The 27,609-nt window shown below is 48.5% G+C and overlaps 2 protein-coding genes across 3 annotated transcripts; one reads left to right on the top strand and one right to left on the bottom strand.

Annotated features, from left to right (window-relative positions):
* Positions 1-929: 929 nt before the first annotated feature.
* Positions 930-2,408, top strand: LOC128897914 (nematocyst expressed protein 4-like). The gene is made up of 3 exons (XM_054168307.1): positions 930-992; positions 1,242-1,474; positions 2,317-2,408. The coding sequence occupies exons 1-3, from the start codon at positions 977-979 to the stop codon at positions 2,353-2,355; spliced, it is 288 nt and encodes a 95-aa protein (XP_054024282.1). The 5' UTR covers positions 930-976; the 3' UTR covers positions 2,356-2,408.
* A 1,403-nt stretch (positions 2,409-3,811) lies between these two features.
* On the bottom strand, positions 3,812-27,609 carry COL6A2 (collagen type VI alpha 2 chain). 2 transcript variants are annotated; one of them, XM_009900448.2, is made up of 27 exons: positions 27,483-27,609; positions 26,008-26,606; positions 25,435-25,455; positions 24,660-24,725; positions 24,039-24,092; positions 23,883-23,927; positions 23,680-23,706; positions 23,382-23,408; positions 23,236-23,280; positions 21,615-21,668; positions 21,173-21,235; positions 20,847-20,909; positions 19,890-19,979; positions 18,985-19,047; positions 18,622-18,684; positions 18,420-18,482; positions 17,877-17,939; positions 17,416-17,466; positions 17,017-17,052; positions 16,592-16,654; positions 16,320-16,382; positions 16,001-16,036; positions 15,690-15,735; positions 15,008-15,160; positions 14,343-14,795; positions 13,986-14,024; positions 3,812-5,296 (listed from the first exon to the last, which is right to left on the bottom strand). In XM_009900448.2, the coding sequence occupies exons 1-27, from the start codon at positions 27,586-27,588 to the stop codon at positions 4,689-4,691; spliced, it is 3,060 nt and encodes a 1,019-aa protein (XP_009898750.2). In that variant the 5' UTR covers positions 27,589-27,609; the 3' UTR covers positions 3,812-4,688. The 2 variants fall into 2 exon arrangements, with proteins under 2 accessions (XP_009898750.2, XP_054028438.1); XM_054172463.1 differs by lacking the exon at positions 3,812-5,296 and adding an exon at positions 10,962-11,257.

Below are 27,609 nucleotides of genomic sequence, written 5' to 3'. Positions count from 1 at the left end.
TCTGCTCAGCTCTCCAGCCTGAGTCTCCATGCATGACAGCACAACCTTCAGATTGGTGTCATTAGCAAACTTGCTGACAGTGCTTATCCAGGTAGTTGATGAATATGTGAATAGTACTGTCCCCAGTACTGATCCTAAGGGACTCCACTAGATACAGCCTCCAACTAGACTCTGTCCCATCGACCACAACTCTCTGACTCATCCCGTCATCTGGCTCTGGGAGTGGAACCACTGCTCTGTCCTCCTATTTTTATCTGCCCTGTGGGACCTTTGTGCTGACTGGGAGTGGTGTGTTGACATTTCTCACGTGTCCATGGTGACAGCTGTGGTGCAGGGAGTGGTGTAGCTGGTTCCACCCCTGAGCAGTCACCTCTTCTCACTGTACCCCCACACCCCCTCCTTTCTTGGGCAGGGCTCTGTTATTTAGTAGGTGTCTGCTACCCTGGGAGAGCTGTGCCAGAGACAGTGGTGCTTTCAGAGGGCATCGACAGTATTGTCTCTACTGGGACCCTTCCTGCCAGTTTGGTGAGTGAAAGTGGCTCCTAAGGCAGCAGTGCCTGGTGGGATCCAGGGCAGCTTTGGAGCTTGGGAACAGTGGGAGTGTGGGCACCATCCCCATGGATTGCACTGCACCAAGACATGGTGCCCCCTTGTGCTCCACAAGGATGCAACCTGCACACTCAGGCTCATCCAGTCAGTTCATAATTTCCAGTAATGATGGGAATAATGTGCCTGGGCTACAGGAATTCACCCAAGTTGGAACAGCTGCTCCTGGGGTCAGCACTGTCACCTAAAGGTATGGGGTGGCTGTTGGAGCCTTTGAGGAGATGGCATTCCTTGTGAAGGAGGCACAGTCTCTGTGCCTGGGGTGGTGAAGTGGGGTCCTGGCTGCTGGCAGGTTGACGATGACAAGAGGTGCCATGAGGGAGCCACTTACGGTGCCTGTGCTTCCTTTGCAGCTTGAGGGTCAAGAAGGATGCAGAACAACAAAGGTGAGAGGCTGTAGGGCTGGGCAGGACTGTGAGTACCACACAGCCATCAGGACTTGGAGAGATACCCAGTGCAATTGCCATGGGCATGCAGAGGCATAACTTGTGTAACAAAATGGGGAGGGACAGCATTTCTGAGGAGGGGGTAGACTGGGAGGGGGTCCTTTGGGTGCATGAGTACACCAGCTCCCTGCCTTGTTTGTCTGGGGAGATCCTGGCTCTCATCACTAACAGAACCCTTCTCCTTCCTAGACATGTCTGGAGGGAGGCCAGAACCATACCTAGCAGTTTGCCCACCTGCCCCTCCAGGATACCGTGGTCCCAGCATTCCACCAGATCCCCACCATAACAACCCTCCTGGCCCCTGCCCACCAGGGCAGCATCCCCATGGGCACCCCCATCAGGGACAACCAGGAAAACATAACTGCAATCAGAAGCACCATAAGAAGCACAAGAAGAGTGACTCCAAGAAGCATGGAGACAAGGTAAGAGTGAGGTGGCAATGGACCCTTCCAAATCACTTTTGTGGTCCTTTGGACCACATCATGCATACTAGAGCATCCAGCCTGGGCAGCTGAGCCTCCTCTCTACAAGTTTGCACCTCACTGACTAGATATTGGAACTCCCATTTGGCTAATCAATAGGGAAAATGAGTCACTTCAAGTGAGCCTCTTAAATGCAATCTATTAAATACCTTGAGGCTATTCAGAACAGTGACAGAGCTCAGGGTGCACAACATGGTGAATTAAATCCCAAGACCTTGTCCTGTTCACCTCAAAGTCAGTTCTATCTCTGTAAGGAATATCAACTCAGTGTTCCACAGTGAAGGAGGAGTTCTGTTCCCTCTTAAACTACATCAATAACAAAAAATCCCCAAACAATAAAAGAAAAACCAAAACAACCCTTCAAACACACATCAACACCACCACCACCTCCCCTCCTTCCCCAAAGCTAAATGGAGTCCTGAGAGGTGTTCAAGGTGTAGACATGGCATTTTGGGACATAGTTTAGTGGGTATGGTTGTGTTGGGTTCACGGTTGGAGGACTTTTCCAACCTTAACGATTCTATGATTCTGTGGTTCCTGGGGCCTTGGCATTAACTAATTACCTGCTTGCAACCCAGTCAGCGTGGAGACCTGAGGGCACAGTTGTTGATGTGCAAAAACACTTGGGGAAAGGTGAGTCTGCAGCCACCACTGCTGCACACTCAACCTAGACCTAGCTGGGCACCAGGAACAGATACCCACCACAGGATTGTTAGCTGTCAGAAATGGTATGAAAGAGGGTTGTTTCTGTGCTATGCTAAGGTAATTTTTATCTCCTGCAGCACTCCAGCAGCTCAAGCAGCAGTTCTGACTCGGACTGAAGAAGACATCCTCCTACCTTCACGACAGTGATGAAATATAAAGCTGTGTTCCACAGGCGCTACCTCTTTATTTCCTCCCCCCCTTTCCTTCCCTGAGAATGGTGTTTTTCGTGCAAAGTGCTTTTTCTCATTTTACGCTTGTAAATTCTGTGACGTAGAATCACTGTGGGATGACAGGCACCAGCTCCATCCTCTGGCTTTTGGGAGAGCCCACTGGCAGGCATCCCTGAGGTAGCAGCATGGGGAGCATCATGTGCTGATTTGCAGTCTGCTGTTCATGTCTTCTTTTCTGTGCAATAAAGACAGATGCTAGTGTGGATCCCATCACCTGTGGAAGTTCTTAGATTTTGCATGAGCTTTCCCAGCTCCAGCAGAAGGGCTGTTGGGGGAATCCTGCACCTTTCCCCTTGCTGCAGTATATGCATTGCCATCCTCCACTCTAGGCTAATAATCAACATGAAAAAGGCCCTGAGCCATGTCCCTGGGACTGCTGTATGCTTGCTAGGGAAGGTACAAAGTCCGGAATTGCTTTACCCACAACAATTTTAACACAGGGCTGCCTTTGCTCCTGTTTTTATTTTTGTTATCTGTCAAGAAGGCTTTGCTGCTAACTAGTCTGACTGGCTGCTGGACTCCATGGCACAAACATGAGCATCTCCCTGTGGCAGAACAAATGTCCAAAGGAGATGGTGCAGCCCTTCTCACCCATATCTACTTGTTCATCGTTGGTGCACTGGGCATGGGTGGGTGCTGGGGCTGCAGGATTCCATTGCTGTCTCTTTTCTGGGTGTGGTTGAGTTTCATCTGGTGAATCTTGAAGGCTCTCTACACCTTTCATTTCCAAAGAAGGGAAAACATGGCAGTGACACCCCAGCACCCACGGCCACAGCTTCCCCACCACTGTGCCCTTCCCTGTACCTGTGTTGCAAGTTCCTCTGCACCATGGACCTCAGGTCCCATATGCATGACCCAAGCCCTGACTAGCCTCTCCTTCTCATCCCACCTCCATCATCATGGATGTGATGTAACAGAAAGGCCTCTGTCCTCAGAGTGTTCCCCTACCCCACTCTCCTGGCTTGAGACAGACAAGTCCTGGATGCAAGATAGGCAGAAGGCAGGCTGTGCAAAGACTAACTCAGGTGCAATGCCACTTCCTGGTGGGAAAAGACATGGCCCCTCAAAGGATCCTTGCTCTTTCCACCCATGAGGAGGCGAGGATAAAGACATGGTTTGTGTCTCACACTGAGGGACCATAGTATAGTGGACCCTGGAGTGAGAGATAGAGGCAGAACACAAACTTACCAGCATGTTGCAGCTTAGCACCAGGAGAATCAGCTGCTCATTGAAAATAATCAAAACCCCATACAAAGTACAGAATAAAGAGACTTTTGGTGGGGCAGGGTGACAAGAGTTTATTTATTTTTGCAGACAGCACAATTCAAGTTCAAATCTGGGCATTGTTCTGTTCAGCAGATACCAGTGGGAAGAAGGCACCATGGTTAGTTTGAGCACATTAGGATGACAGAGAAGCGGCTCCAGCAGCTGCCCGATATTTTGTAAGCTGGTGGGAGGCATGCTGCCCCTCTCAGCCAGGATTTTGGGTAGAGTAATAAAGTTCTGATGAAGGTTAGAATGGCAGAAGGCAGTGAGCCACAGCTAGAGGAAAATGAAGAGCTTCAACACGATTTGTGAAATTTAGGATAGAGAGCCCCCAGAGGAGCACTGGCAAACAACTGTTGAAAGCAGCAAAACCTCTCACCATTCCACTGTTCCTCTGGGAAAGAGGAGCAAGCTCCCAAGGGCTATGCATAGGGAAAGCAAGGCGCTTGTGACCTCTGATCACAAGCAGCATGTGAAATGTCATAAACTCACTCACTTCCCTCAGAGCAGAAGTAATGAGAGACCAACAAAGATGAGATAATCTAGAAAAGGCTTTGCTAAAAGAATGGAGAATGTCATAACCATAAATCTCCTCCCAGGACACTGAGGGCGGTTAAGAGCTTTTGAAAACTAGAGATGATTATTTGTCCTACCCCACTGGAAAGGTTTCTTGCTTCTGTGACAAGGCCTCCTAGGGTTACAGTACATATGCAAAGCATGGGTTGGTGTTCATAGAGCTTTACAGAAGTACATTTTATGGCTCTGAGTCTTGCTTTGGTTTTAATTAGCACCATAAATGTAAGATACATGAGTTTTCATCATGGCTAGAGAAGAGGACTCAGAGGGCAGCTGTTCTTCAGCGTTGCTAGCAACCACAGAGAAGGAAGAAAATGGAACAGGTAATAACAGGGGTGTGTATACTGGTGAGAGGAGGAAATGTGCACTGCATTCATTTAACATATCCACCTAATGAACCTGTCAAAAAAGCTGGGCTGGGAGAGGCTGTCATAGTCCTTCTCCCGGAAGATGGCTGCCCGGTCCCCAAAGCCAAGCTTCAGCAGGACATCCATGTCTACATCACTCCCTAGAGCCACTACTGTGGGCATCACATCTTGCTTCTTCATGGAGTTGATGGCCTCCTCAAGGTTCTTGTTTCCTGTGATGCCATCGGTGATGAAGACGAAGGAGAGCTCAGCATTGCGCCGAGCGAGTCGCTGCCCAACTCCAGGGCTGAGCACGATGTTGTTGATGGCATGTATGATGGCTGACCCGATGTTGGAGGACGAGTCCAGGTACTTGATCTGAGCCAGGGCGTTGGAGATCTCTGTCATGTTGTAGGTCAGTGGGAAGACCACATCCTGGTCTCTCTCACTGCCATACTGTAGCAACGCGATCCGTGCATTCATGTTGTCAGTGTTGCTCCTGGCCAGAGTAAGCTGTCGGGCCACCTCCTCCACAAAGTGGTGGGCCCTGTGGAAATTCTGCTCTCCAATCCTTTCAGAGCCATCAAGCAAGAAGACAATGTCAACAGGGCGCTGTGTGCACTGGGCAACTGCAAGTTCTGCAGGAGGAAGAAGATGACAAGAGTTGGGAGTTCAAGAAAGGCTACAGGATAAGCTCAGTGCTTGCCTCAGGCAGGCTGGGCTGGAGTGGCCTTTGTGCATCGTTGTCTAAAGAATAACCAGTCCCACTCTACTACTAGAGCCTAGCTTTGCAGCTGGTACTCTAGGAATTTTGCTTCTAACACTCTCAGCTCCTGGACACCAGGTCTTAATGAATGTTAGTTCTAGGACCCCCACAAGATTAGCTAAGACCGTGGCTTTCAACTCCAGAATTATATCCACCTTCTTAGCACAGTTCTTATCTGTAAGAGGAATATCCAGAGATTAATGTCAGGCAGCATCTGCAAACCTTTCATTTCTAGAGGGTGCTTTACTTTCAGAGTAAGTCTTCATAAAGATTTGTAGGATGAGAGTTGTTTTCATACCTTTCACTTGGTTTAGTTTAACCAGCAATCACTAATTCCTGAAGTTTATAAAGGTTGGATCATATGGTTGGAAAACAAGACTATCCTTGTTGATGCACCTGTGATTAGTAAAGCAGCTTTTGTAATATATGATGGAGTGAACCACAGGAGGACATTTTTCTTCAGTCACTCAGGGCAGCACCTGTCCACAAAGCAGGCACCTGGCCAGTGAATGAACTCATAAAAGAAAAAGGAGAAGGAAATAGCAATCTTTAGAGACAGAGGGTATAATACCCTCTTTAGTTAGAGGGTATTATTTCATCCCTTTCCAGCAGTTATGTGTATTGCATTTGGTCTTTCTCTCTGTGCATTGTTTCTCCACGAAACACTTCAATTTCTGCACTGTTTTCTTCATTTGAGTTTCCTTCTCTGCTGAAAGCACCCATTAGAAACAGCTGCAGCAGCAGTATTGATCTGTGATGTACCTGCTGTGACTGGCCACTTGAGTTGGCAGCAGGGCAATGGCCATATCACTGTCAAGCAGTTCCATGGCTCTAAGACTTAGTCTCAAAAGGGTGAGTTCCTGGAGCCAGTGTTATTTTGTGTTGTGTGACTGGCAAAGAATAGGAGATCCACTTCTTGCATCTAGGGATAACTTTTGGGGTAGGAGCATCACATCAGATTGAATTTCCATACTATGAGCAACTCCAGCTTGGCAGAGTGCCTCCTTAGTGCTGAACACTGCTATACATGGATTCAGCGTGGCAGGGTGCTGAACTAGCATTATTATTTGTATGGGCTGAGCAACAGACATATCACTATTACATTTGTACACTGGTAGTCAACATATAGCAAATGGCTAAGTTATATTTTAAGTGAAGTAGATGCACGCTATGTGCACTCTTGGAGAGACAGCATCCAACACCACAGTGTAGCAGAAGCTCTAAGGTGCATATCATTGAGCTTGCAGACTATTTGGCACTACTTTGATCCATGATAAAACAGTCAAACCTGGTGCAGGAACTCCTGATGGTACTTGTCATTTACCCTAACTTGTTTGACATTGTAAAACTGTAGTTGTTTCTGTGTCATGTTCCCTGACCTTGTAGACTGGCATTTCTCCTTAGCCCACGCTGCAAAACAGATCTATAATGACGGCATGCCTTGCATTGTTCTTACTGTACATTGTCTTGCTGTGAACAATAGCTTTTGCAAGGCCAGTTGTGACTGCAGTAGAAACCAGTCTTCAAGCGATACTTCTTCCCCCATGAGCTTTTGAATAACATATTTGAAAAGTCAACAGTGAAACTCCTCTCTTTTAAAACAACAATAGTATGTACTCACCTTGCCCAACCTTTCTTGAGAAATCTTGTTTAAAGGTACAGTGAAGCTGCAGTTCCTGGTACGCAGGTACTGCAGTCACAAGAATACTTTGCCTTGGCAGCACCTATGTGCCTGGTCATCACCTGCTCTGTGCAGTTGTGGAGGTGGAAAGGCAGGAAGACATAGCCCTAGCAACCACAAGGTCTGAAGTCTAAGTGGGGTGTGCAGAAGTGAGCAGGTGGGAGAGAGGGCTGCATATCATGTTGAAGAAGTCCTACTAGGCCGTCTCTCTTATTGCTTGTCTACATCTAATCATGTTTCTTGTGGTGACAAGCAAGATCCACTCACCTTCTATATTACTAGAAGCAAACTGTTAGAGCTTCTAGTTAAGCAGACAGCAGCTGAGAACAGCATGACTCCGTGGAGCTTCAGTGAGAGCATAACACACAGCTGGCACTCCAGGCACTGCAGGAACACTCCCCCAAGACTCCCCTTGCTGCTCTACCCTCATGGCTGGATAAAGCTGCCTTCTAGTAGTTTGATAAGTTATCTTTGCATATGAGTTATCTCATGGGAACACAACACAGATGTGAGTAGCGCAGCAAAACCTTGGTTTTGTTCTGTTCATTGTCATGCATCTGTTGCAGAGAGAGGCTGAGAACACAAGCACCACTTCCAGCACCAAGAAACAAGATTCTCATCCTTAACTGGGAGAGAAGTCCTTGGAGGCACCACTATGGATGAGGCCAACTAAAATCTTTATGTTATGCTTTTAATTGTCGCTTTGGTCTTTCTCACACAGCTTACAGCAAGGCATGAATGCTGTAGCTTACGGCATCCCATATGCTAGGACACAGCTGAGCGGCATCACAGAAAGCAGAGATGCCATTGACTTTCCTGACATTAACAACCCTTCTCCTTACCTGTGTGTGCAGAGTAACCCCACCCATTCACATCATGTTCCTGCTTCTTTTAAAACCTGGGTAAATTGTATTTCCTCTATTGTTTCGCAGTGTTGACAGTGGAGATGAAATCAGTGGTGAGATGGAGACTGACATCCCAACCCTTTCTGGGGCTTCCTGCTTTCACAGCTCCTCCCATGTCTTAGGGAAGGTGTGGACTGTTTTTCTCTAACTTTGTTCCAGTGTTGTAGCATATTACTAGGAAATCACACAATCATAAAATAGTTTGGGTTGGAAGTGATCTTTAAAGGTCATCTAGTCCAACCCCAAGCAGTCAGCAGGACCATCTTTAACTAGTTTGCTCAGAGCACCATTCACCACCTTTTTGGGCAACCTGTGCTAGTATTTCACCACTCTCACCACAAAAAAAATCTCTTCCTTGTATCTAGTCTTGTAAAAGTATAGTATCTTCCCCAACATAGTCTAAATCTCTCCTCTTTTAGTTTAAAAGCATCACCCCTTGTTCTGTCACAACAGGCACTGTGACAAAGATTGTACCCATCTTTCTTACAGGCCCCTTTAAGTACTGAAAGGTTGCAATAAGGTGTCCCTGCAGCCTTCTCTTCTCCAGGCTGAACATCCCTAACTCTCTGAGCCTGTCCTTGTAGCAGAGATGTTCCAGCCCTTTGATTATTTTTGTGGTCTCCTCTGGACCCACTCCAGAAGGTTCATGTATTTGTTGTGCTGAGGAATCCAGAGCTGGATACAGCACTGCAGGTGGGGGACTCACCATCAGAGTAATGGAATCCCATCCCTCAACCTGCTGGTCATGCTGCTTTTGATACAGACCAGGATATGGTTGCCTTCTGGGCTGTGAGCACACATTGCCAGCTCACATCCAGCTCTTCACCCACCAGTACCCCCAAATCCTTCTCCACAGGGCTGCTTTCAACCCCTATCATGTATTGATACTGAAGATTGCCCTGAACTGGCTGCAGCACCTTGCACTTGGACTCACTGAACCTCATGAAGTTCAAAAGGGAATGAAATAAGTGGTCACTGTGTGATGAGACAAAACAAACACTCATTTGGCTGAAGTCTTCTCTGATTCTTGTCTTGTTCAGCAAGATGTCCCAATCCTGAGGTGTTCTTCTCAAATCAGTGCTTTTGGGGCTTGTCCTCTAGCATCATGGCTGGAAAAGTTTTACTACTCTGATCTTAGTCCTCTTACTTGGATCTCAGCAGGCTAAGTCACATAGTAATTTTGGAGTAAAAATTGAAACAGTATTTGGAGCTTGTCTTTGCACAGACTATCTGGAATATATGGATTATGACCAGATGTTAGTACACAGACTCAGATAGAGGCTGATCCTTTTGCCTTCACCTAAAATGTGGAACACACCACACGAAACACCCTGAACTCTTTCCCCTCTACCATATGCCAAGAGCAGAGTTGTCTGTCCCTATTGAGTGTGAGCAAAGATTGCCAAAACCTTGGGAAGAAAGACTCTTCTTGTGCAGTATGTCTGATCTCCTTATGCACAGAACGACACAAGTATCTCCCCTGTGCACCTGTCACTGAATGGCTTCTAGCCTAGACTGGCAAGCCCCAGCTGTTGAAGAAGAGGAGGAAGAAAATACTGCAATAAGTCCAGAGTGGCCAAGTTTGTCATTTCAACTCCCATGCCTGAACTTGGCAACTGGCTCCACTTTGCACACCTGGGAATGCCACAGCCCAACTGTGCTTTTGAAGCCATGCATCTCCCTTCTGCCCAGTAAACGTGACATCAGCTCAGTATACTTTATTGCAGTAATACCATGTCATTTAGAGAGGCTGCAAAATTCGCTTGCTGGCACTAACTCCCTCTGCTTCTGTCTGCACACGAAATGCCATTTTCTCCTCTTACAATTTGAGATTATTCTCCAGCTATTCTGGAGACAGGAATGACAGTCACTTGCCTGGCATTTGGTGAAAACCAGGGGAAACCGAGCTCATGGAAGTATCACTCCTCATCTAAACACACACACACACACACAGAGCCTCTGGTGGGTCTGTCATCTTGCTGAACCAAAGCAGCACCAAGTATGGATTGAATGGCCTATATGCAGCATGTTTAAATACTTGCTTTTAAATAGCTGATGTAATGTAGCACAGAGGTTTGACTGCACAGTCATGGATTCTTGCTTTGGACTGTCTGGATCTACATAACTTCTGTCTCTTAGATATGAACAGGTACGTGTTACTAAGAGAGAAGAAACACAAATGTACAAGCAGTGAAGAAAGCAGAGGAAGCTCATATAGCTTCGGAGAGAAGCAGTGCCCAGGTTTTGTGGCCCTTGATAGAAAGCCAGGAACGCCCTCTCTCCTGTACTGCTAGTTCCTTCCCTTCAATAACCCCAGTTGCCCATTGCATGGTTGTACAGAGACACTGTGGTGCAAGGAGATGCACCTTGCTTTGTCAGACTTGCCACAAATGGTTTGCAGGACCCAAAGAAAGCCCTCAAAGTAACCCAGAGAAAGGATGCAGAAGGTGCTTCAGAAGCAGCAAGCAAATGCATACGCAGGAAGCCATGGGAAAGTGCCCTGCTGGGCTCTCTGCAGGGGCTCACTCTGGCCATTAGCCATGCAGGTGCTGGCAGCCTCCTTGGTCAAGCCTGGCACTGTTGTGTGGCTGAGGCCTGGGGCATGCTAGCCTGATGGAAAAGGGTAGGAATGTAAGAGGGCTGGAGGGGAGCAGCCTGTCTGGCTCAAAGATTGAGGCAATGCAGCAACTCTGTAGAAGAGCACTGGGCAAAGCAAGAGCATCTCTTGGCAGTGCTGGAGAAAGCTGCCACGCTGATCAGCCAGCCAAGGCTGGGGAGAACTGACCCGTGTGTCCCAACCCTGGCTGAACACAACCAAGCCATTTCACTGCCTGTGTTTCTCCTAACCTAAAACCATGTACCTGTCCCCTCTGCCCAACAGGCACTCAAGGAAAGATGATTACCACCTCCACTCAACCTCTGCCTGTTTCACGTGATCTCTAACAGAGAAGTCAGCACAGCCCTATCACAGTTTCTGGGTCCCCCACAATCTCACTGTGCACCATTTTGAAGGTGTCAATGAACAAGTCCATCCACTCTTGCCGCTCATTTCCAGTGGCAAACTTGGCTTTTTCGGCGGTAAAGGCCAAAGTGGCCACCAGCTGAGTGTACATGCTGGGGTCCTGGGTTTCCCGCGTGGAGTTTAGGAACTGGGCGATCGAATGTATGGTGCTGGGGAAATCTATGTTGACTCCCTCTTCCATGGGGCGGAAAATAAGTGGGTTTACGTTCCCAGGGTTCCTGTCATCTGCAAGTGAGCGTCAAAAGAATATTTTCAGGGCTGGCTAGCAATGACTGTGTCTCTGAAAGTTTTAAATCTTTCTGCCACCTTTATGTCTGATGAACCATGGGATTCATGCTCAAATCAATCACATATCCACCGAGAGATCTCAGAAAGTGACATGAAACCTTAACTACCTAGTTCCCTCCCAGGTACAATGAAGAAAGAGCAGCATTTAGGAAGAAGGCCACAGGGTCCAGCTTCTTTCTGCATATGGGATTCAGTCATGAGGTAGCTTTGAACTGTGCAATGTGCAAACTGTACATGTGATGCTGTACAGCCAGAAAGACATCTAAAGGGACAACATCACATAAACTGAGCTTTGGATAGTCACTGCCCTGTAGTATGCAATGCTCCTGTGCAGCACCTAGGCTAGTCAGGGCCCCACAAACCTTCATCTCTACCTAGCTGTGCTAAACTTAAATTCAAATAACATCCCAAAGCTCAAAGCAAAGCCTTTTGCATGGGTTAGAAAGAGCCCCACAGAGCATCATGCAGTTTCTATTGAAGCCATTGGTCAGTTCAGATTTGCGCAGCATTCAACCCATTTAACAATCCAGCAATCCATTATCACCGCAGCAATCGATGGGTAATGACAGGGAGACAAAGGTGTGCCCTGAAAAGAGCAGAACCTGGATTTTCTTAGGCAAAGCACTGAGGCAGCAGGGCTTCAGCTGCAGATGTGAACCCGATGTGGTGGCGTGCCTGGCTCTGCAAGGCAGCAGGAAGGAGGCCAGGGTGTATGCAATACCTGTGCCTCTCTGTACTCTACTGACAATACCAAGGCTGGACCTGCTACTGTCAGCCATGAGGCCAAAACCAGGGCTGGGTGTTGTTGCCTCCCTAGCGTGAACCTCTCTGGTCTGTCTACAACTGGATACACACCTTGGATGTGCACAAAGCTCACTCACATCCTTTGCAAGAGACCATCTCCATCCAAAGTGTTTGCACCAACTCTTGAGATGTTCTTGGAGAACCACAGCACTGAGCAGATAAACCCCAGGCTCTCTCCTATACTGTATCACATTATGTCACATCCCATCCAACAGATTCCCTTGCCACAATGCAAATGTAACCATTGCTTATCCTTCTACATGAGGATAGCAATGCAATGTGATGAGTGGAAGGTGTTTTCCCCAAAGGTTTCTGAATCCCCGAGTGTCACTTTATCTGTTGGGACTAGCACACCAGGACTGCTTTTGCCTACGATAAGTTGGATATATTGGCACTCACACAGGAAGACCACACACACCCAGCTATGTTACTCCAGCTACCATGTCCTCTGGAGCACAAGTGTAGAGTCTGCACTTGATCTGACCTGCCTACAGCATGGCTAGAGGCAGTTGCCAAAGGGGGAACGCCTCCTCAAGCCATTTCTGTTCTGGTCCCCAGGACTACCAGTGAACTGTTCTCACTTTGCGTCAGGAACAGAAATACTCAAGTGCAGTACAAGGAAAGGACCACCAACTTCACCTTGCTTTGGAGACCTTTGAGGGCCCAAGATTAGGAGAACATGAATGCGCCACTGCTTGGGTCAGCCCTTCTCCTGCATTTCTCCAAAACAGGGAGGCTGCAAAGACCAAAACCTTTGAAGACATCTGAGCAGTCACCAGTTTGCCATGGGGAAGGTACCTTCTCATGCACAGATCTGCAGGACAAAGTTCTTCAGAGGACACTGCAGAGAAGCCTACACTGGTAGCTCAGCACCACAGCTGGGCATTGTGCTCTCTGCACGGCCAGGACAACCATTCAAAATACTCGTGGGAGAGAGTTCAGATGGGAACAATTAAAGCTTTTCTATCTTCAGGTTTCTGAGCATCCTGGGACCAGTTCTCCTTTGCCTTACATGGGAATGAAGGGACTTCTTTGAAAATGAAGTTTGAGGTTCAGTATAACACTGAGCTGAAGCTGGGCACTTTTACAAAAACTTTCACAGCAAGAGCAGAGATAGAAGTTGCAAGAACTGGCAAAATTTTGTCCCCTATAAGCTTTGTCTATATCAGCAAACAGTGCACTTGCTGTATTTAAACAGGAACGGAGCCTCCGACAGACAGGATTTCCAGGAATTCAGGCTGCAGATCTGCCCCTTAACAAGTAAAATGTGACAAAGTGAAGCTGCCTGCAGTGAACAGCAGCCATCTCCTTTATACCACAGGATTCTTACCGCCTTTTTCCTTTAATCCAGCACCTTGAGTTAAATGTTAATCAAAACCAGCCAGCGTTAGAAAAGCCAAAGCTTTGAGTCCACTGTGGTGTCATTTTCCAAATGGTCCCTAGCCTCTGCTCTGTCCTCATCACTCACAAGGAGTATCCTGCCCAGTGCTGCAAGTTGGGCTCTGCATTTCAAAGGTCACACGGGTGAGACAGTTTAGCAAGAGGGATTTGACTTGATGTATAATAGAGACAGAACAAGTGAGAAATTAATTGCCAAGTTTGGAGGCCAAACCTTGGTGGTTCCCAGGGACAGGGTGCTGGTGCACTAGCACAGTGCACTCGTACTTACCTGTGCAGATAACTCAGAGAGACAGGAAGAGCTGGAGCCCCTCCTCATATGAGATAGCACTGTTTCCCAAACCCTTGCCATCCAAAGGGAATGAACAGGGTTGCACATCCCCCTCCCACTCCTGAGCCTTGCGCACTCTCACCCTGGACAGCTCACTTTGTGCAGATGACATGAAGCTACTTGAATGTTTACCTGTCTGACAGGGCAGCTCAGGGCAGACAATCTGTGGATCTAGAAGGAAAAGAAACAAGGAAAACTAAGTAATGTGCTGACACCTCCCTTCACAGCTTGCTCAGTCAGGGTGGCAGGGTTAGGTCTCTTACAGGGGGGGAAAGGCTGCCAAAGGACTGCCCCAAAGGGCTGTCCCAGTTCTGAGGAAAGACTGTTTATTGAAGGCTATGTAAAGGTCAGCTCCTACCATGAATGACCCAGCATCTGAGCTGTTGGCCATCCCACTGGCATGCAGTCACTGCAGTTGTTGCAGCACACTCCCAAACCCTGGACTAGAAAACTCCAGTTTCCATAAGCAGTACAAGGACAGGTACACACCTGGGCAGAGCACGTCCTCCATCTTGTCAATGAATTCCTCTGCCACCAGGTCTGAGAACAGCCTCATCTTCTGGACTCGCTGGGGTTCATTGCAAGCAATGGAGACCAGAGTCTCACTCTGCTCTGGCTGATCAAACATGTCTCCAATTCCAATGGTGTTGACAACAACATCTCTGCCACAAAGAGCACCTAGGTTCTTGTCATCATCCCGGGGGTCGTACCGCCCATCTGTGATCACCACAGCAAACACTTGGGCTTTTTCTCTCCTGCTTTCCTTGATGAGCTTGTTATAGGCAAACTGAAGGGCAGAAGGTGTCCAGGTGCCTCCAGCAATCCACTCCAGGCGCTTCACTGCTTCCTTGAAGCTTGACAGTGAATCAATACGCTCATCATCAAGCTTAATGGCTTCAAAGGTCCCCTCATGACTGTACTGCACCACTCCGACACGGGCACCTGCCAATAAAGCATCATGTTACTTTATGTCCTCAGTGAAAAGAGGAGAAAGTCAGCAAACTTTCCTATCAGCAAAGAGCTGCCCAACAGGCCTGTTGCAAAAGTGCTGGACAGATGGAGGGCAGCTACAGACAAACATGGAAGCTGCAGAGATCCAAGACCCTTTTCTTTTCCCTTGTGCTTTGGTCAGTCTGTCCCCACAGAGTCCAGACCTGTCTGTGACTTGGGGTCCTTGGCAATAGAGCCCAGCCGGCTGACCACATTGACCACAAAATTTTTCTCCAGGGTGAAGTTGGTGTAGCCAATACTCTCCGAGCTGTCTATGACGAACATGATGTCCAGGGCACCACAGCGTTTCTCACAGTCTGGGGAGAGGAGCAGGAGAAGGAAAACACAAAGGTTACTGATGGTGAGATCAATAGTCACCAGGGCAGAAGGGACCATCTATGAGAAGATGAATACAGTTAGCATCACACCAAGCACCCAGAGCTGCAGTGTTTGGAGTGCTGCCCATAGGCTAGGAAGGATTTTACATGCATCTTTCTGTCAATGTACATTGAAAGAAACCTTTTGAATCTTGCTGTGTAGTAGACTCTATCCTATCACCTGGCCTATGCAATTCTATATGACAGCTCACTGCTCCTGTGATGATAGAACTAAATTCTGGGAGGTAAGCCAGGCTGCTCCTGCAGTGCCACCAGCAGTAGGCTGGGATCACAGTGAGCAGGATGACTTTCCACAGTGTCTTCTCTGCAGGGTGCACCATGCTGGTGGCTCAGTGCCAGACCTCCCTCAAGGTTGCTCCTGAAGGAGGAGGCAGCCTCTGGTGACCTCCTTTCCCACTCCATCTCCTCTTCCCAGGACAAGGGAACAACCACTGGAGGGTGTGCTCACCACAACATCCACATGTCTCTCGCACGTAGGTCATCACGTCACAGTCCTGTCAGTGAAGGATGCAGGGTGAGTATCTCCTTCCCTTTATGCAGCATCCATCCCCTCTAATGGAGAGGGTCCCTTTTCCCTTTCACTTCCCACCCTGCCAGCCCCAGCCCCCTTTTCAATGTCTTCCATGGGAAGCCACAGGCCACATTTGTTGGGCAGTGGCAGGACTTGATACCCAGTTTTGTTCTCAGGATGTGCATGCCAAAGGCATGTTTTGGAAGAGGAAGGAGAAACACTGGGGGCTGCAGGGAAGTGCTACTTACAGTCAGGCCAGGATCTCCTGGTGGGCCAGAGCTCCCCTGTAAGGAGAGGACAAGGATTTCAGGCTCAGCTTTCCCATTTCAGGCACAGGTTTCCCCATGATGTCACAGCCATCAAAACCGTGTTTTTTGTAGAGGTCTGCCACAGGAGGGATGGGAAAGCCTTGCAGGGAGCTAGCAGACATGTCTGGCAGTTGCTGTTCCCTCCAGCAAGTCCTGCTGCTGGGAGACCTGCTGGGGTTTGCTGGGCTTTAGAGCATCGAGGAGAAACAAGGAAGAGAGGAGGGAGCAGATGCTCAGACAAAAAGGTATGGTGCTGTACCTCGGGTCCTGCTTCACCAGTTGGACCGCGGGGTCCAGGCTCTCCTCCTGGGCCAGGATCACCCTAGGGAAGAAATCAGGAATAGTCAAACATTTCTCTGCCAAGGCTGGTGATGTAACTGCTGGTGTTTAAAGTTCCTTCTGATCCCCTCATCAGACACAGCTCTGTCACAGCTGAGCCTGGGGACAGGCAGGAGAACAGACAGTGCCATCCCCAGCACGCATAACAGAGGTGTGGGAGGGAGAGACTAACACTGTGGGAAGTTTGCTTACCGGTTCCCCCTTCACTCCTTTGGTTCCTTGTGCTCCTTTTGGTCCAAGCTCACCTCTTACTCCCTGTTCAAAGGAAGGAGGAACAGATCCAGCATGGAGTACACCTGGATGTCCTCAGGCAGAGGCAAAACCAGATGCTTGTCTGGCCTGGGAGAGCACCTCCTAAACCAACAGCTCAGCACACAGCAAATGGAAGGTGATTCCGTAGCATTAATTAAGAATAAAGAAGTTTTGCAAAGCATATTGCAGATGGTTTCAAAGGGAGATGGGCTTGGGACATACACCCCAGCTCTGCACATGCAGGAAATATCCCAGGGCAGCTTCTGGCAGGACAGGCTCCTTGGTCATGCACCCAGAGTGTTGGGCGACAGCTACCGGGTGTTCAGTTGATACAAAAACCAGGCGACAGAGACAAACATGCTCACCTTGGGTCCTGGTGGCCCCTTCTCACCCTTGTCACCCTGCAAAAGGACATGAAGGAGAGGTCAGCACCTGACTGGTACTGGCCACCCACCATGCATGCATATATCCCAAGTCTGCAGTGAGGGACACAAAGCTGAACAGCAGGGGTAGCTTCAGGCTGATGGTTGGGGTGCTAGGCACAGCTACCTCCTCATCACTACCATTGAGGCCTGTATCCCCAGCACTTCTGCCACCAGGCTGATGGAAACAGTTCAGCACCAGGTTTAGTGCTGGTGTTCAACCCCCTGGCCCCCTTTGTGAGCTTCACTTTCTTCCTCCAAGCTGCTCATCTTCAACAGCCACTTCCATCAAAACAGGCTTCCTCATGGCATGTATACCTGCACTGGATGAGCCATGCATACCTGTGGTCCTCTGGGTCCAGGGTAGCTAAAGCCAGGTCTGCCTCTGTCACCCTTGGGTGGAAAAAGAAAGACCCATCAGAAACAAAATCCAGTCTTTATGACCTGGCAATGCCAGTGTGAGCCAGAGCTGTTTTCATTTCCTCTTGAGGTGAAACATCACCAGGAGCTGTGACTTCTGCAGCTAGCCCTGAAATATTTGGAACAGCTGTGCAAGCTGAGCGTTTGTAGAGTCTTGGGGATACCTCATGGCAAGGACACCCTTGTGTCTGTGCAGGGTGAAGGATACAAACAGAGCTGCCTTAGCAAGACCTGCACCTCAGCCCCATAGGGAAGCTTGGGTTTGAGCCACCCTGTCTCCAAGGCACACATTTCTGCAGTGAGAGTTGCCTTTTTAAAAGAGAGTAATAAAAACACTTAATCAAAATACCTTTCACATGCAGAGTCACATTCAAGCACTTTACCTTTGGTCCTGGTGGTCCAGCATCACCTCTTGGGCCTAAGTCACCAGGGTCTCCACGTGATCCCTGCAGAGTGAAGGAAACGGGTGAGGCTCCCTGGCCACACAAGAGACCATGCTGGGGAAATCAGCTCTTGAGATGATGCTGCAAGAGCATCTCCACTCCTGACAAGGTTATTGTGACAATAAATGATTTGACACTCCGGTTCCTGCATCTCATGGAGCCACGTGGATGTCATGGCACTACCTCCACAGTGGGGTGCTGGACTAACCACAGACTCAGGACAAAAGGGTGACACATGGCCCTGTCTATATTGTCACAGGAACACTGGGATTCGGGAGTGATGGAGAAGCAGGGATTCCTGAATCCTTCATTTTCTCATTGCCCCATGAAGGGGCCTCAGGGGTAATTTTTGAGCCTCCCCGAGAAAAGATTGGGCAGGCTTCCCTTCCCTTGGAAGGAACAGTTCAGCCAGATTATGTCAGTAGGGCAACCTCTCACTGCAGAGGGAGGACATGACCAAAGAGATGCCCCAGGATGACTTACTATATTGCCCGGCTCTCCCACAGCACCTGAAGGGCCACGGGGTCCTGGCAGTCCTTGATCTCCCTGCAAAGCAAAGCTAGATGTAAGATTGTACAGAGGCAGGTACAGGCAGGTGTGCATGAGCAGGAAAACCAGCTGAGCTGCCCCAGACAGCAGCAATGCTTTCCCCCACTCCTGGCTGTCACCCCTGCTCTGGGCTTACCCTTGCTCCTTTGCTTCCAACCTCACCAGGCAGGCCTCGAGGACCCTCTGGACCAGGATCTCCCTGTGAGGAGGGTAAAGATATTCCTGGTCAGGGATGTCTCCAGTACTGTTTGAGTGTACAGCAGTGCTCCTTGGAGCAAGGAGGCATGATGATTGCATTCTCAAATCTTGTGGATTTTTTTGGCTTGAAACACAGTGTCAGGGCACCAGGTGCAGCAGGAACAGAGCATAGGATCCACTGGGATCTGCAGTTCCGCTCTCTGTTGTTGAACAGTTCATAGATGGGAAGTAATGCATTGCACACACCAGTCCTGAGCATCTTGGGCTCATCTGCAAAGGTCTGGGTAGTTGCTTTACTCACCCTTTCTCCCTTGATCCCAGGAGTGCCTTTGCTGCCTTTCGTCCCTGGATCTCCACGTCGACCCTTGACAGGCACAGAGAGTCACATAAATCAGATGTGAAGGTGGATGTTACCTGTACAGTGATGCCTGACTGCCCTGTCTTCTCCCTCCTGTCTGAAGAGACATCTCCTTGCCCCCTTAGCAAGCATGGGAAGCAAGGGTGCCCATGCTAGCAGTACTTGGGGGAAGTTAAAATCAGACTGTTCTTTCAGGATGACGGTCACCACAGTGACCACAGACACTTGTGGTTCTTTCCCTTATGGATAAAGGCTCTGTTTTACTGCCAGCTTATCTGGTGTTGCTCCGTCCAGCAGATCTCACACAAGGACACAAGGCACTTGGGTTCTGGGGTCTTGGTGCTGGCGGAGTCATACTGCTGGATTTTTCCAGGGAATGTCCTCTCTAACTTAGTCCACAAATTTTGCAGTCCTCTATCACATTAGCTTGGGTCTATATGGCACTATTAATGACACGACATGGCTGCAGTTTGATGCTATGCTTTTCAAGGAGATTTTAAGTTGGGTGTTAGAAGTTGGGAGATTTAGCATAAGCAGCTCTGGACTCTGTGAGCTCCTTTGAGAAGCTGGAAGTTTGGGAAACTTGCTAGAGTACAGCCAAAGGGTCCCTGGGCATCCACAGAGGCATTTGTGGTTATATGGGAATACAAGATGTTTCTCTGAGGTGGAATTGTTAACATTAGGCTTAGCATTATGGAAAAGACAAGGAGATCAGCATATACACATCTTGTGGGATGGAGAAGTCAGGGCTGGCAGCCTAAATGGGGCAGATTCTCAGAGCTCATCTATGAAACTGTATTAGATTCCCATGGTGTACTCATTGTCCAGAGAGCAACTCAGACACTTACAGGCTCCCCTTTAGGTCCTGGAGATCCTGCTTCACCTTTTATTCCCTTAGTTCCAGCAGGCCCTTGAGCTCCAGGATTGCCTGGAAGTCCCTTGGAGAAGAAAAGGAAACACAGTTCACTGAAGTGAGATCAAGCTGCACACACACAATCCCCTTGTCTTGTGTCAAGCAGTCCACCCCTGGGCAGATGTGTGCATGAGCACACAACTTGAGCTTCCACACACTCAACATGCCTACACGTCAAAGATACATGCACAGGCTCCAGCCTTGGAACACTGTGATGCTGTGCCACCTTTTCTCCATCAATCTGTGCCAAGGATCATCTTAGAGCATCTGTCAAGTCCTGTCTAAAGCTGGATGCCTATTTCAGCTTCCTTCACTATGTCTGAAGTAAATGCCCATGAGCATAGCAACCCCTTGGTTATACCCTCAAGTGCAGCCTCCATTAGAGCGCTGATCAAATAATTGCTAAACTTTACTCACATGAATAAAACCACCCTGCAAACACTGGCACTGCCACACCGAGGACGTCATGAGACTGTGGCAGGAGAAACCATAGGCGAAACATTGTTTTCTACTCAGGAGAAGATGGGAAGAGAAGGATAGATGCAGTACAATGGATCGGCTAGAAAAGTAAATCCTCCTAAAACTGTTCTGCCTGCTTTTCTGTGCCCTGGACAAACACTCAAGACTCATTCTCATTTGGCTCTGGGCAGCTGCAAGAATGTGAAGTCCTCTCTCCTGTTGCCCACATGACATTTCCCGCTGTATTGGTGGGCTCACCATACAATGAGAGAGCTCACTCAACCACCCAGGGTCTTGTGCTCTCTCCATGCCAATGGGCTAACCTTGGCAAGAGGTCATCTTTGTGCTGCCGTTGCCCCACAACAAGCAGTTGATACCTCTCCAACTCCATGCCACATAGAGCAGAACTTAGCTGAAGGCTGTATGAACCTACCGGGCTTCCCTTTTCTCCTGGAGGTCCAGGGGGTCCACTGCGACCAGGCCGGCCAGGATCTCCCTGAAACAGCCAGAGAGCAATGATTATTGCCTGTGCCATCAGCACGTTTCTGTGCACTGCTGCTGTGCACCATGAGGAGCTCAAGGAGCAGGGCCATCAAGGCTCTTCGTTTGGCTCTCGTGTAACATGATGGGATCCAGATCCCAGAGTCTATGGACTCCATAAGTAACAAAGGATTTCAGAGCAAATACAGGCAATGCTATTTAGTTGTCCCCACTGGTGGCCTTTGCCCACACTCTGGTCACTGTTCAGAGCCCTTGTACCTTTATGCCTTCATCTCCTCTTTCACCTTGGTCTCCTGCATCTCCTGGATAGCCATCAGGGCCCTACAGAGGAAAGAGACAAAGCCACTCATCCTGCAGTGTCAACAATATACAGTTTCCCTGAAGTATAAACCAACTGGCTTAGGAAGTTGCTCTAGAAACAAAAATATTTTTTGCTTGTTGCTTGCATTGATGAAAGCAAGAACAACTCCTCTCTATGTGACGTGGAGTGTCACTGGGGGATCTCAGCTTACTTGCCCATGGAAAAGTGGCACAAAAAATTCAGACTGGTCCTCATTTTGGAGATCCCAGGCCTGGGATCAGATCGTGCCATTGGTTGGAAAATGGGTTGGTAACTTCCAGTTGGCCATCTTTCTACATGTGCAACTCATCCAGCTGCTACACAACTGATGTGTTGAATGAAAGAATAAAGCATTCCTACCTTGTCACCGGGGTCTCCCTTGCATCCTGGTGGTCCAATCCTCCCCAGCCTGCCCTGCAAAATAAGATGACACAGAAGCTGTAGGTGTCTGAAGGGATAATACAACTTCTCCTGTTAAGAGTTACCAATTTTTAACATTCTCTGCTGACCATACCTGTTGTCAGCTAGAGAATAAACAGCAAGTGTGTGGTGTGCAGAGACAGAAGGAAAAGAGAAAGTAGTCTAAAAGCCCCAGGTAGCAGCATGGATGTTGGTAGGAATTCAAACATACTCATCCTGCCCATATTTCCTGGATGATGGGCACATGCCTGAGGCTGGATTTGTTGGTCCCTCGTGTTCATTGTTGTGCTGGTCCTCCACCATGCATCTCTGTGAGAGCAGCTCAGATTCACTTTGCTTTCTGTCTGAAAACAGCTTTACCAGCAGCACTTAGCTCACCCTGGCAAAGGTGTATGCATGACTTCAGTGTTTTAAGAGCTTCAGCAGGAATTTGAGGAGTGGGAAGGAGAATTGGTATTACCTTACAGATGTAATTGGCTGGGTATACAAGAAAGTACAGAACAAATCCAGTGGACAAAGCCAGCCAAAATCATCTCAGATTAGGCTGTGCCACTGCAGTGTACCCGCATGGCCTGGAGACTCAAGGGAGGCTGTAGCCCTCAACACTCATGGTAGAGTGTACAGAGGATTTCAGGGATTTTGTTGCTGGGTACTTGAACCCGGGTTTAGGGCTTTAACCTTAAGAACAAGCAGTAACTTGCAGATGAAATGTCAGATACTCTGGCAAACTGCCTTGAAAATCAAATTTCTGCAAAGTTTTCTGCATACGTGTCCTGTAGGGGTCACTGACACTCAAATGAGAGAGAGACACCCAGATGATGACCTCCTACAGCAGGAACAACCCCAGTTACACATCTTGCTCCTGCAGACAGCTTGCTGATCACAGAATCACTGAATTTTTTGGTTGGAAAAGACCTGTAAGATCATCAAGTCCAACCATCAGCTCAAGACCACCATGACCCAAAGTGCCATGTCGACATGTCTCAAGCCTGTACCTGACACCTGCCAGAAAGCAAAAGCAGCAAGAACCAATGAAGCTACAGCGACATTTCCATTTCTACTCAGTAATTCTGAGACTCCTGATGGAAAAATTAAGTAAGCACAAGGGCAATTCCTTTGCCATGACTATCAGGAGTCCACCTAGCCAATTCATTCAAGCACAACCACAAACAACTCCAGGCAGGTCTTAATAACCTTCCCTAGCTCAAGGACTTCATCTAACATTAGCCTACAGCAGGAAGTGTTTGCTTCTTGTCCATGAAATGTCAGCAAAGCCACCTCAGAAAGCTTTCTAGGCTGCAGTAGGTATTGTCTGACCCCATGAAGTTCCTGGAACAGCTCTATGAATGATGCTGATGAAGGCTTAGAACTTCTGTGACTTGAATTAACTCATCTCCAACTAGCTCAAATGCAGAATAATATGCAAATAACTTCATAAAACGCTCAGTCAGAACACAAAGCTAGTGTGTGGGATGGGAGAAACAAAACATGTGGAGACAAGGGTGGGTAAAGAAATGGAACAGCAGTAGCCACATTACAGGGTGGTCCCAAGTGGTTTTACCTTCTGTCCATCAGTGCCGTTCCTGCCTGCCAAACCAGGGGCACCCTGAGATCAAGAATGAAAAAAGAGGGATCAGTGATCTGTTAATGAGCACTCAAGGGTTGGTAGCTGGGACAAAACACGAGTTAGGAAATGTCCTTCCATACCCTCCGTCCATCAGATCCAATCTCGCCCTGCAGAAAGAAGAGGAAAAGAGTCAGCCAATCTACCTGAATACCTCTGCATTTCCCTCAGTAATAACATCAACACTTCAAAATGTCTTGAGCAATGCATGAAGACAGGTTTTGGGATGCTCCTGAAAACCCCTCCTCATGTCCACAATTATGTATTAATAGGGTTACTATTTTCCCCATTACAGCTAAACTCTCCATCTTTGCAACAGAGAGGTGCCCCCCCCACACTCCCCAAATGCCCAGACATGCCACGTGGTCTCTTCTTTCTCACCTTCTCTCCTTTCAGCCCTGGGACACCCTAGACAAAAAGAGAAGAAGATGAACACTGTTAATGCCTGGAAACCAGCAGCAGTGGAGGCAGCTGGTCTGTGCCTAAGGTCTTTGGTGGGAAACAGGCAAATGAGAAGAAGCAGCAGAGCTTTACCAAAACTCAATGAATGCAAAGAGCTCCCTCACCAGCTATAGGATTCTTACCTTGGGACCAGGGTATCCGATCGGACCTTCAATACCTGGGTCACCCTTAAAGGAGGAAGACAGGGAGAGTTAGCTGGAGCGTGACAGAGATGCAGCCCCTGTCCACACAGGGGCAGCACTGCTGGCTGCAATGGAGATGGCTTTCCAAAAACTCACCTGTCGTCCTTTCAGCCCAGGGGAGCCTGGCTCTCCCATGTTTCCCTTTGCACCCTAAGGAAAGGAAAAAAACCCACAATAATGTAAGGAAGGACTTGGTGCTGACTGTAATAAAATGGCAATTTCTGGAGCACCAGGCTCACTGCAGCTGCTACTAGAGAGCTTTGGGCAGCATGCTGGCTGAGTGGGATCTGCTTTACTCTGGAGAAGTCAGGGAGGGGCTGTATGGTGATGGGGGCACACAGAGCTGAGGGCAGGAGAGTAGGACACCTTGCACACATGAGAGCTCTGATTTTGAAGGTAGGAGAATAGGAGACAACATCTGCCTCACTCCTGTTGTCCTCAGGTTCTGAGGTGTGGTTGGCCATCTGTGGTTGATATGGCCAATATATGGATGCTCCTCTACACTGCTGTCAATACATCAGCCTTGGCATGGACATGAGACAGTGGTGTGCTGGCTGTGTGCTCCATTCATTGGAGCGTGGCAGTCTCCCAGGGCCAAGTCAGATGCTGGGGAGTTTTTTGCCATGTGGGTGCTGTACCTGTGAAGGTGGGATGTAGGGCATCCTGCAGTGTCTGTGGCAGGCACAGGTATTATTCTCACAGGTTAGGGTGGCTTACCTTTTGGCCTCTGTATCCCTTGGGACCAGGTGGACCTGCAATCTCCAGGCAGCTCATCTTGTAGCACTGAAATAAAACAAATTAAACAGGAGGTGTAACCATTGTGCTGCAGCATGCTGCCTACTTCATCTGCTGAGCCAGTGTGCACCCAAAGCTCAGCTCTGCACCATGGCTCTTCATGCACCTGTCCCCTTGACCACACCATGGCTCCAGCTGGGTCAGAGTTGAGGCAGTGACAAGCACACAAAAATGTGCTGCCTGTAAATTAAAAGCAGAGAGTTGCCACAAGCACATTAATTATGGCTTGGCTCTGGGCCCAAATGGAAAGAATAAATCTGCTAAGCATCAGACAAGGTGATGCAGGCTTGCTCTGCTGGGGCTGTCAGGGGATGTGCATGCCCTTGGGAGCATCGCTCTGCACACTACCCTGTGCATGTCAAACTCTGCCCAGGTGATACCAGTAGGGCAGGAGCTTCAGCTTGTGTAGCACCTGCAAAACATGCCTCCAAGGGCATGAAATTACTTGAATTCAGTAGGCTTGAATTCATTGCAGGTGAGGAGGAGGCAGAGAGTGAAGAGTCCAACAGAGCATTTTAACCATTGGGTAAGGGGACAAGTCCCCAAGCCCTGTATTGATCCACAGGTGGGCAGAGACCCATCCTGTGCAGCTCACTGCAAAATCCGTTCTGCTACTTCCAAGTAGGAGCTGGTCTTCTATAGGAGAGGCAACTGAAAAGTGTCATGTGGCAATGGCACAGAGATGCTGCTCACTCACCTCTCCATAGGCTTCATGTTTCTGCAAAGGAAAAAAAACAAAAAAAGAGATAAACAGAATCAGTTAAGGTGGTCAGCCCCCCCCAAAACCACATGGTAAGGGGGAGAAGGTGGTAAAGGTCCCATGCTTTAAAAAGTGTTCTCAGCAGAATCCCTGACTAACAGTGTATCATATATTGTGCCTCAAAGCCCCTGATGATAATGAGTATGTCTCAATGATGCAGACTCTTCCACACTCCCTTAGATGGAAAGCAGAATGGAATATGGGTCTGGCCTTCAGCAAGTGCCAGGACTAGGGTGGTTAGCTTGTCTAGACACGCCAGGGAACAGAGGCATGAACTAGAGAGTCCTGGTTAAGCATCCAACCAGGGAAATCACAGATGCTCAATGCTCTTTTTGACCCACAAGTGCTAAAGGACATAAAAGAGGCAGAGAAACAGTATGGAGGTTTTTCCTACTGAAAGGTGCTCTCTGGGATCCTGCTAAAGCCCACTGTGGGGTCACTCAGAAAGCATCCCCTTGATCCAATGCTGCTTTCCTTGTCCCTCCCATTATACTCCCTGCACCTCCATACCATAGCTTGGATTATCCTATCGATAGTGTTGACGTCGATGTCCAGGGTGTCTTTCTGGGTGATGGCGTAGTTGTTGCGGTACAGCTCGTGGGGCAGGTTGGCGATCTCCCGCAGCCCCTGCTCGTAGACGTTGTCACTGGGGGCCACCGCAAAGAGCTTGATCCCCATGTCTCGTGCCCTCTCAGCCTGCACCTTCATTCCCCCACAAGGGCTGCCAGTGACATGGCCATCAGTGATGACTATTGCAAAGTTCACGCCCGAGGCCATCTGGGTCTGGATCTGCTCTGTCATGTTTGAGATAGCGCAGTCCGTGAAGGTGCCCCGGCCAAGGTAGTTAATAGCTGACAGCCTGGGGAGGTATATGTCTTTGCTGCTTGTTAAAGGGCTGTAAATTTCCACCACATCAGAATAATGAAGTCCACCAAACTGCCAAGTGATGTAGACTTGGTTCTGGTAGAGCTCACTCTCCAGTTTGTCAATGAACACAGGGATGAACCTCTTTATTTGATCCACGAGGCTCTGGATAGGCACAGTCTGCAGAGCAACACTCTCCGAGGTGTCAATGATGAAGTACACATTGATGGGGCAATTCCTTTTTTCTGCATGGAGACAATTATTCAGACCATTTCAGAACACTGCATGTGCCACTGCACACCCCTCACTGTCTCTTAGAAACTTGGACCAAGAAGCATATATAGACAGCACACAGAGTTGTGACGAGAGCAAACCACAGTGCAAAGCTCCAGGTTCAGCTCCCTGCAAGGCTGTTACAGCTCTTACTAATCAGGACTTATTTCCAGCTGGGTTGGAGGAGATGGAGAAATGGAGGACTAAGTGCCAGGTTTAAAGGTGTATGACTTTTGCTCTCCTGCACTAAATTCCTGCCAGGCTGATGGTTTCTCTGTGATTGATAAACACTTTCAAAAAGAGTGATGAGTCTTTCTGTGAAGAGTGTGATATTGGAAAAAGCACAAGGCCCACCTAGCTCTAGCAGCAATGTCTGTGTTTGGGTCAGACTCCAAAATCCTAAGATCTCCTCAGTATCAAAACAGTCTTGCAAATTCTCACCATTTTTTGTAAAAGTGAGGCTGGGCACATAAATCACCTTCTCTGCGTTGCAACTGGAAGCCACTGAAACCGTCCGATTCAAAGCAGACTATTATCTGACATCAGATACAAAGCTGGGCTTTCTATTTATTACTGCATCAGCTGGGAGAAGCCACCACTGGCAGTCTCCAGCTCTTCTGTCTCTACCTCTCTGCACACCAATGTAAACCTAAAGATGGGAGCTTTGGTGGAGGATGGTGTTTCCTACACATTGCTCACTGCCCCCAGGACACTGCCCAGGAGCATGAAGGCGCAGGAGGAGTGCAACGTTCCACTGTCGCTTCCTTGTGAGCGGGCTCTATAAACTGAGCATGGCCATTGGTTTCAATGAAACTGCTGCCTATAAAGGAGACAGATACCCAAATTACCTGCACAGGAGGTAGGACTGACATCTCCAGGATCCCCATCAAACTGAGCATGGAGAGGAACTAGAGTCACACAAAGGAGAGTGGAAAAAAACACTTCTCGGAACATCTCAGCAGTTTCTCTGGATAT

Source organism: Dryobates pubescens, chromosome 2 (assembly GCF_014839835.1).
Source record: "Dryobates pubescens isolate bDryPub1 chromosome 2, bDryPub1.pri, whole genome shotgun sequence".
NCBI classification, from domain to species: Eukaryota; Metazoa; Chordata; class Aves; order Piciformes; family Picidae; genus Dryobates; species Dryobates pubescens.
This window is presented reverse-complemented; position numbering and strand designations above follow the sequence as displayed.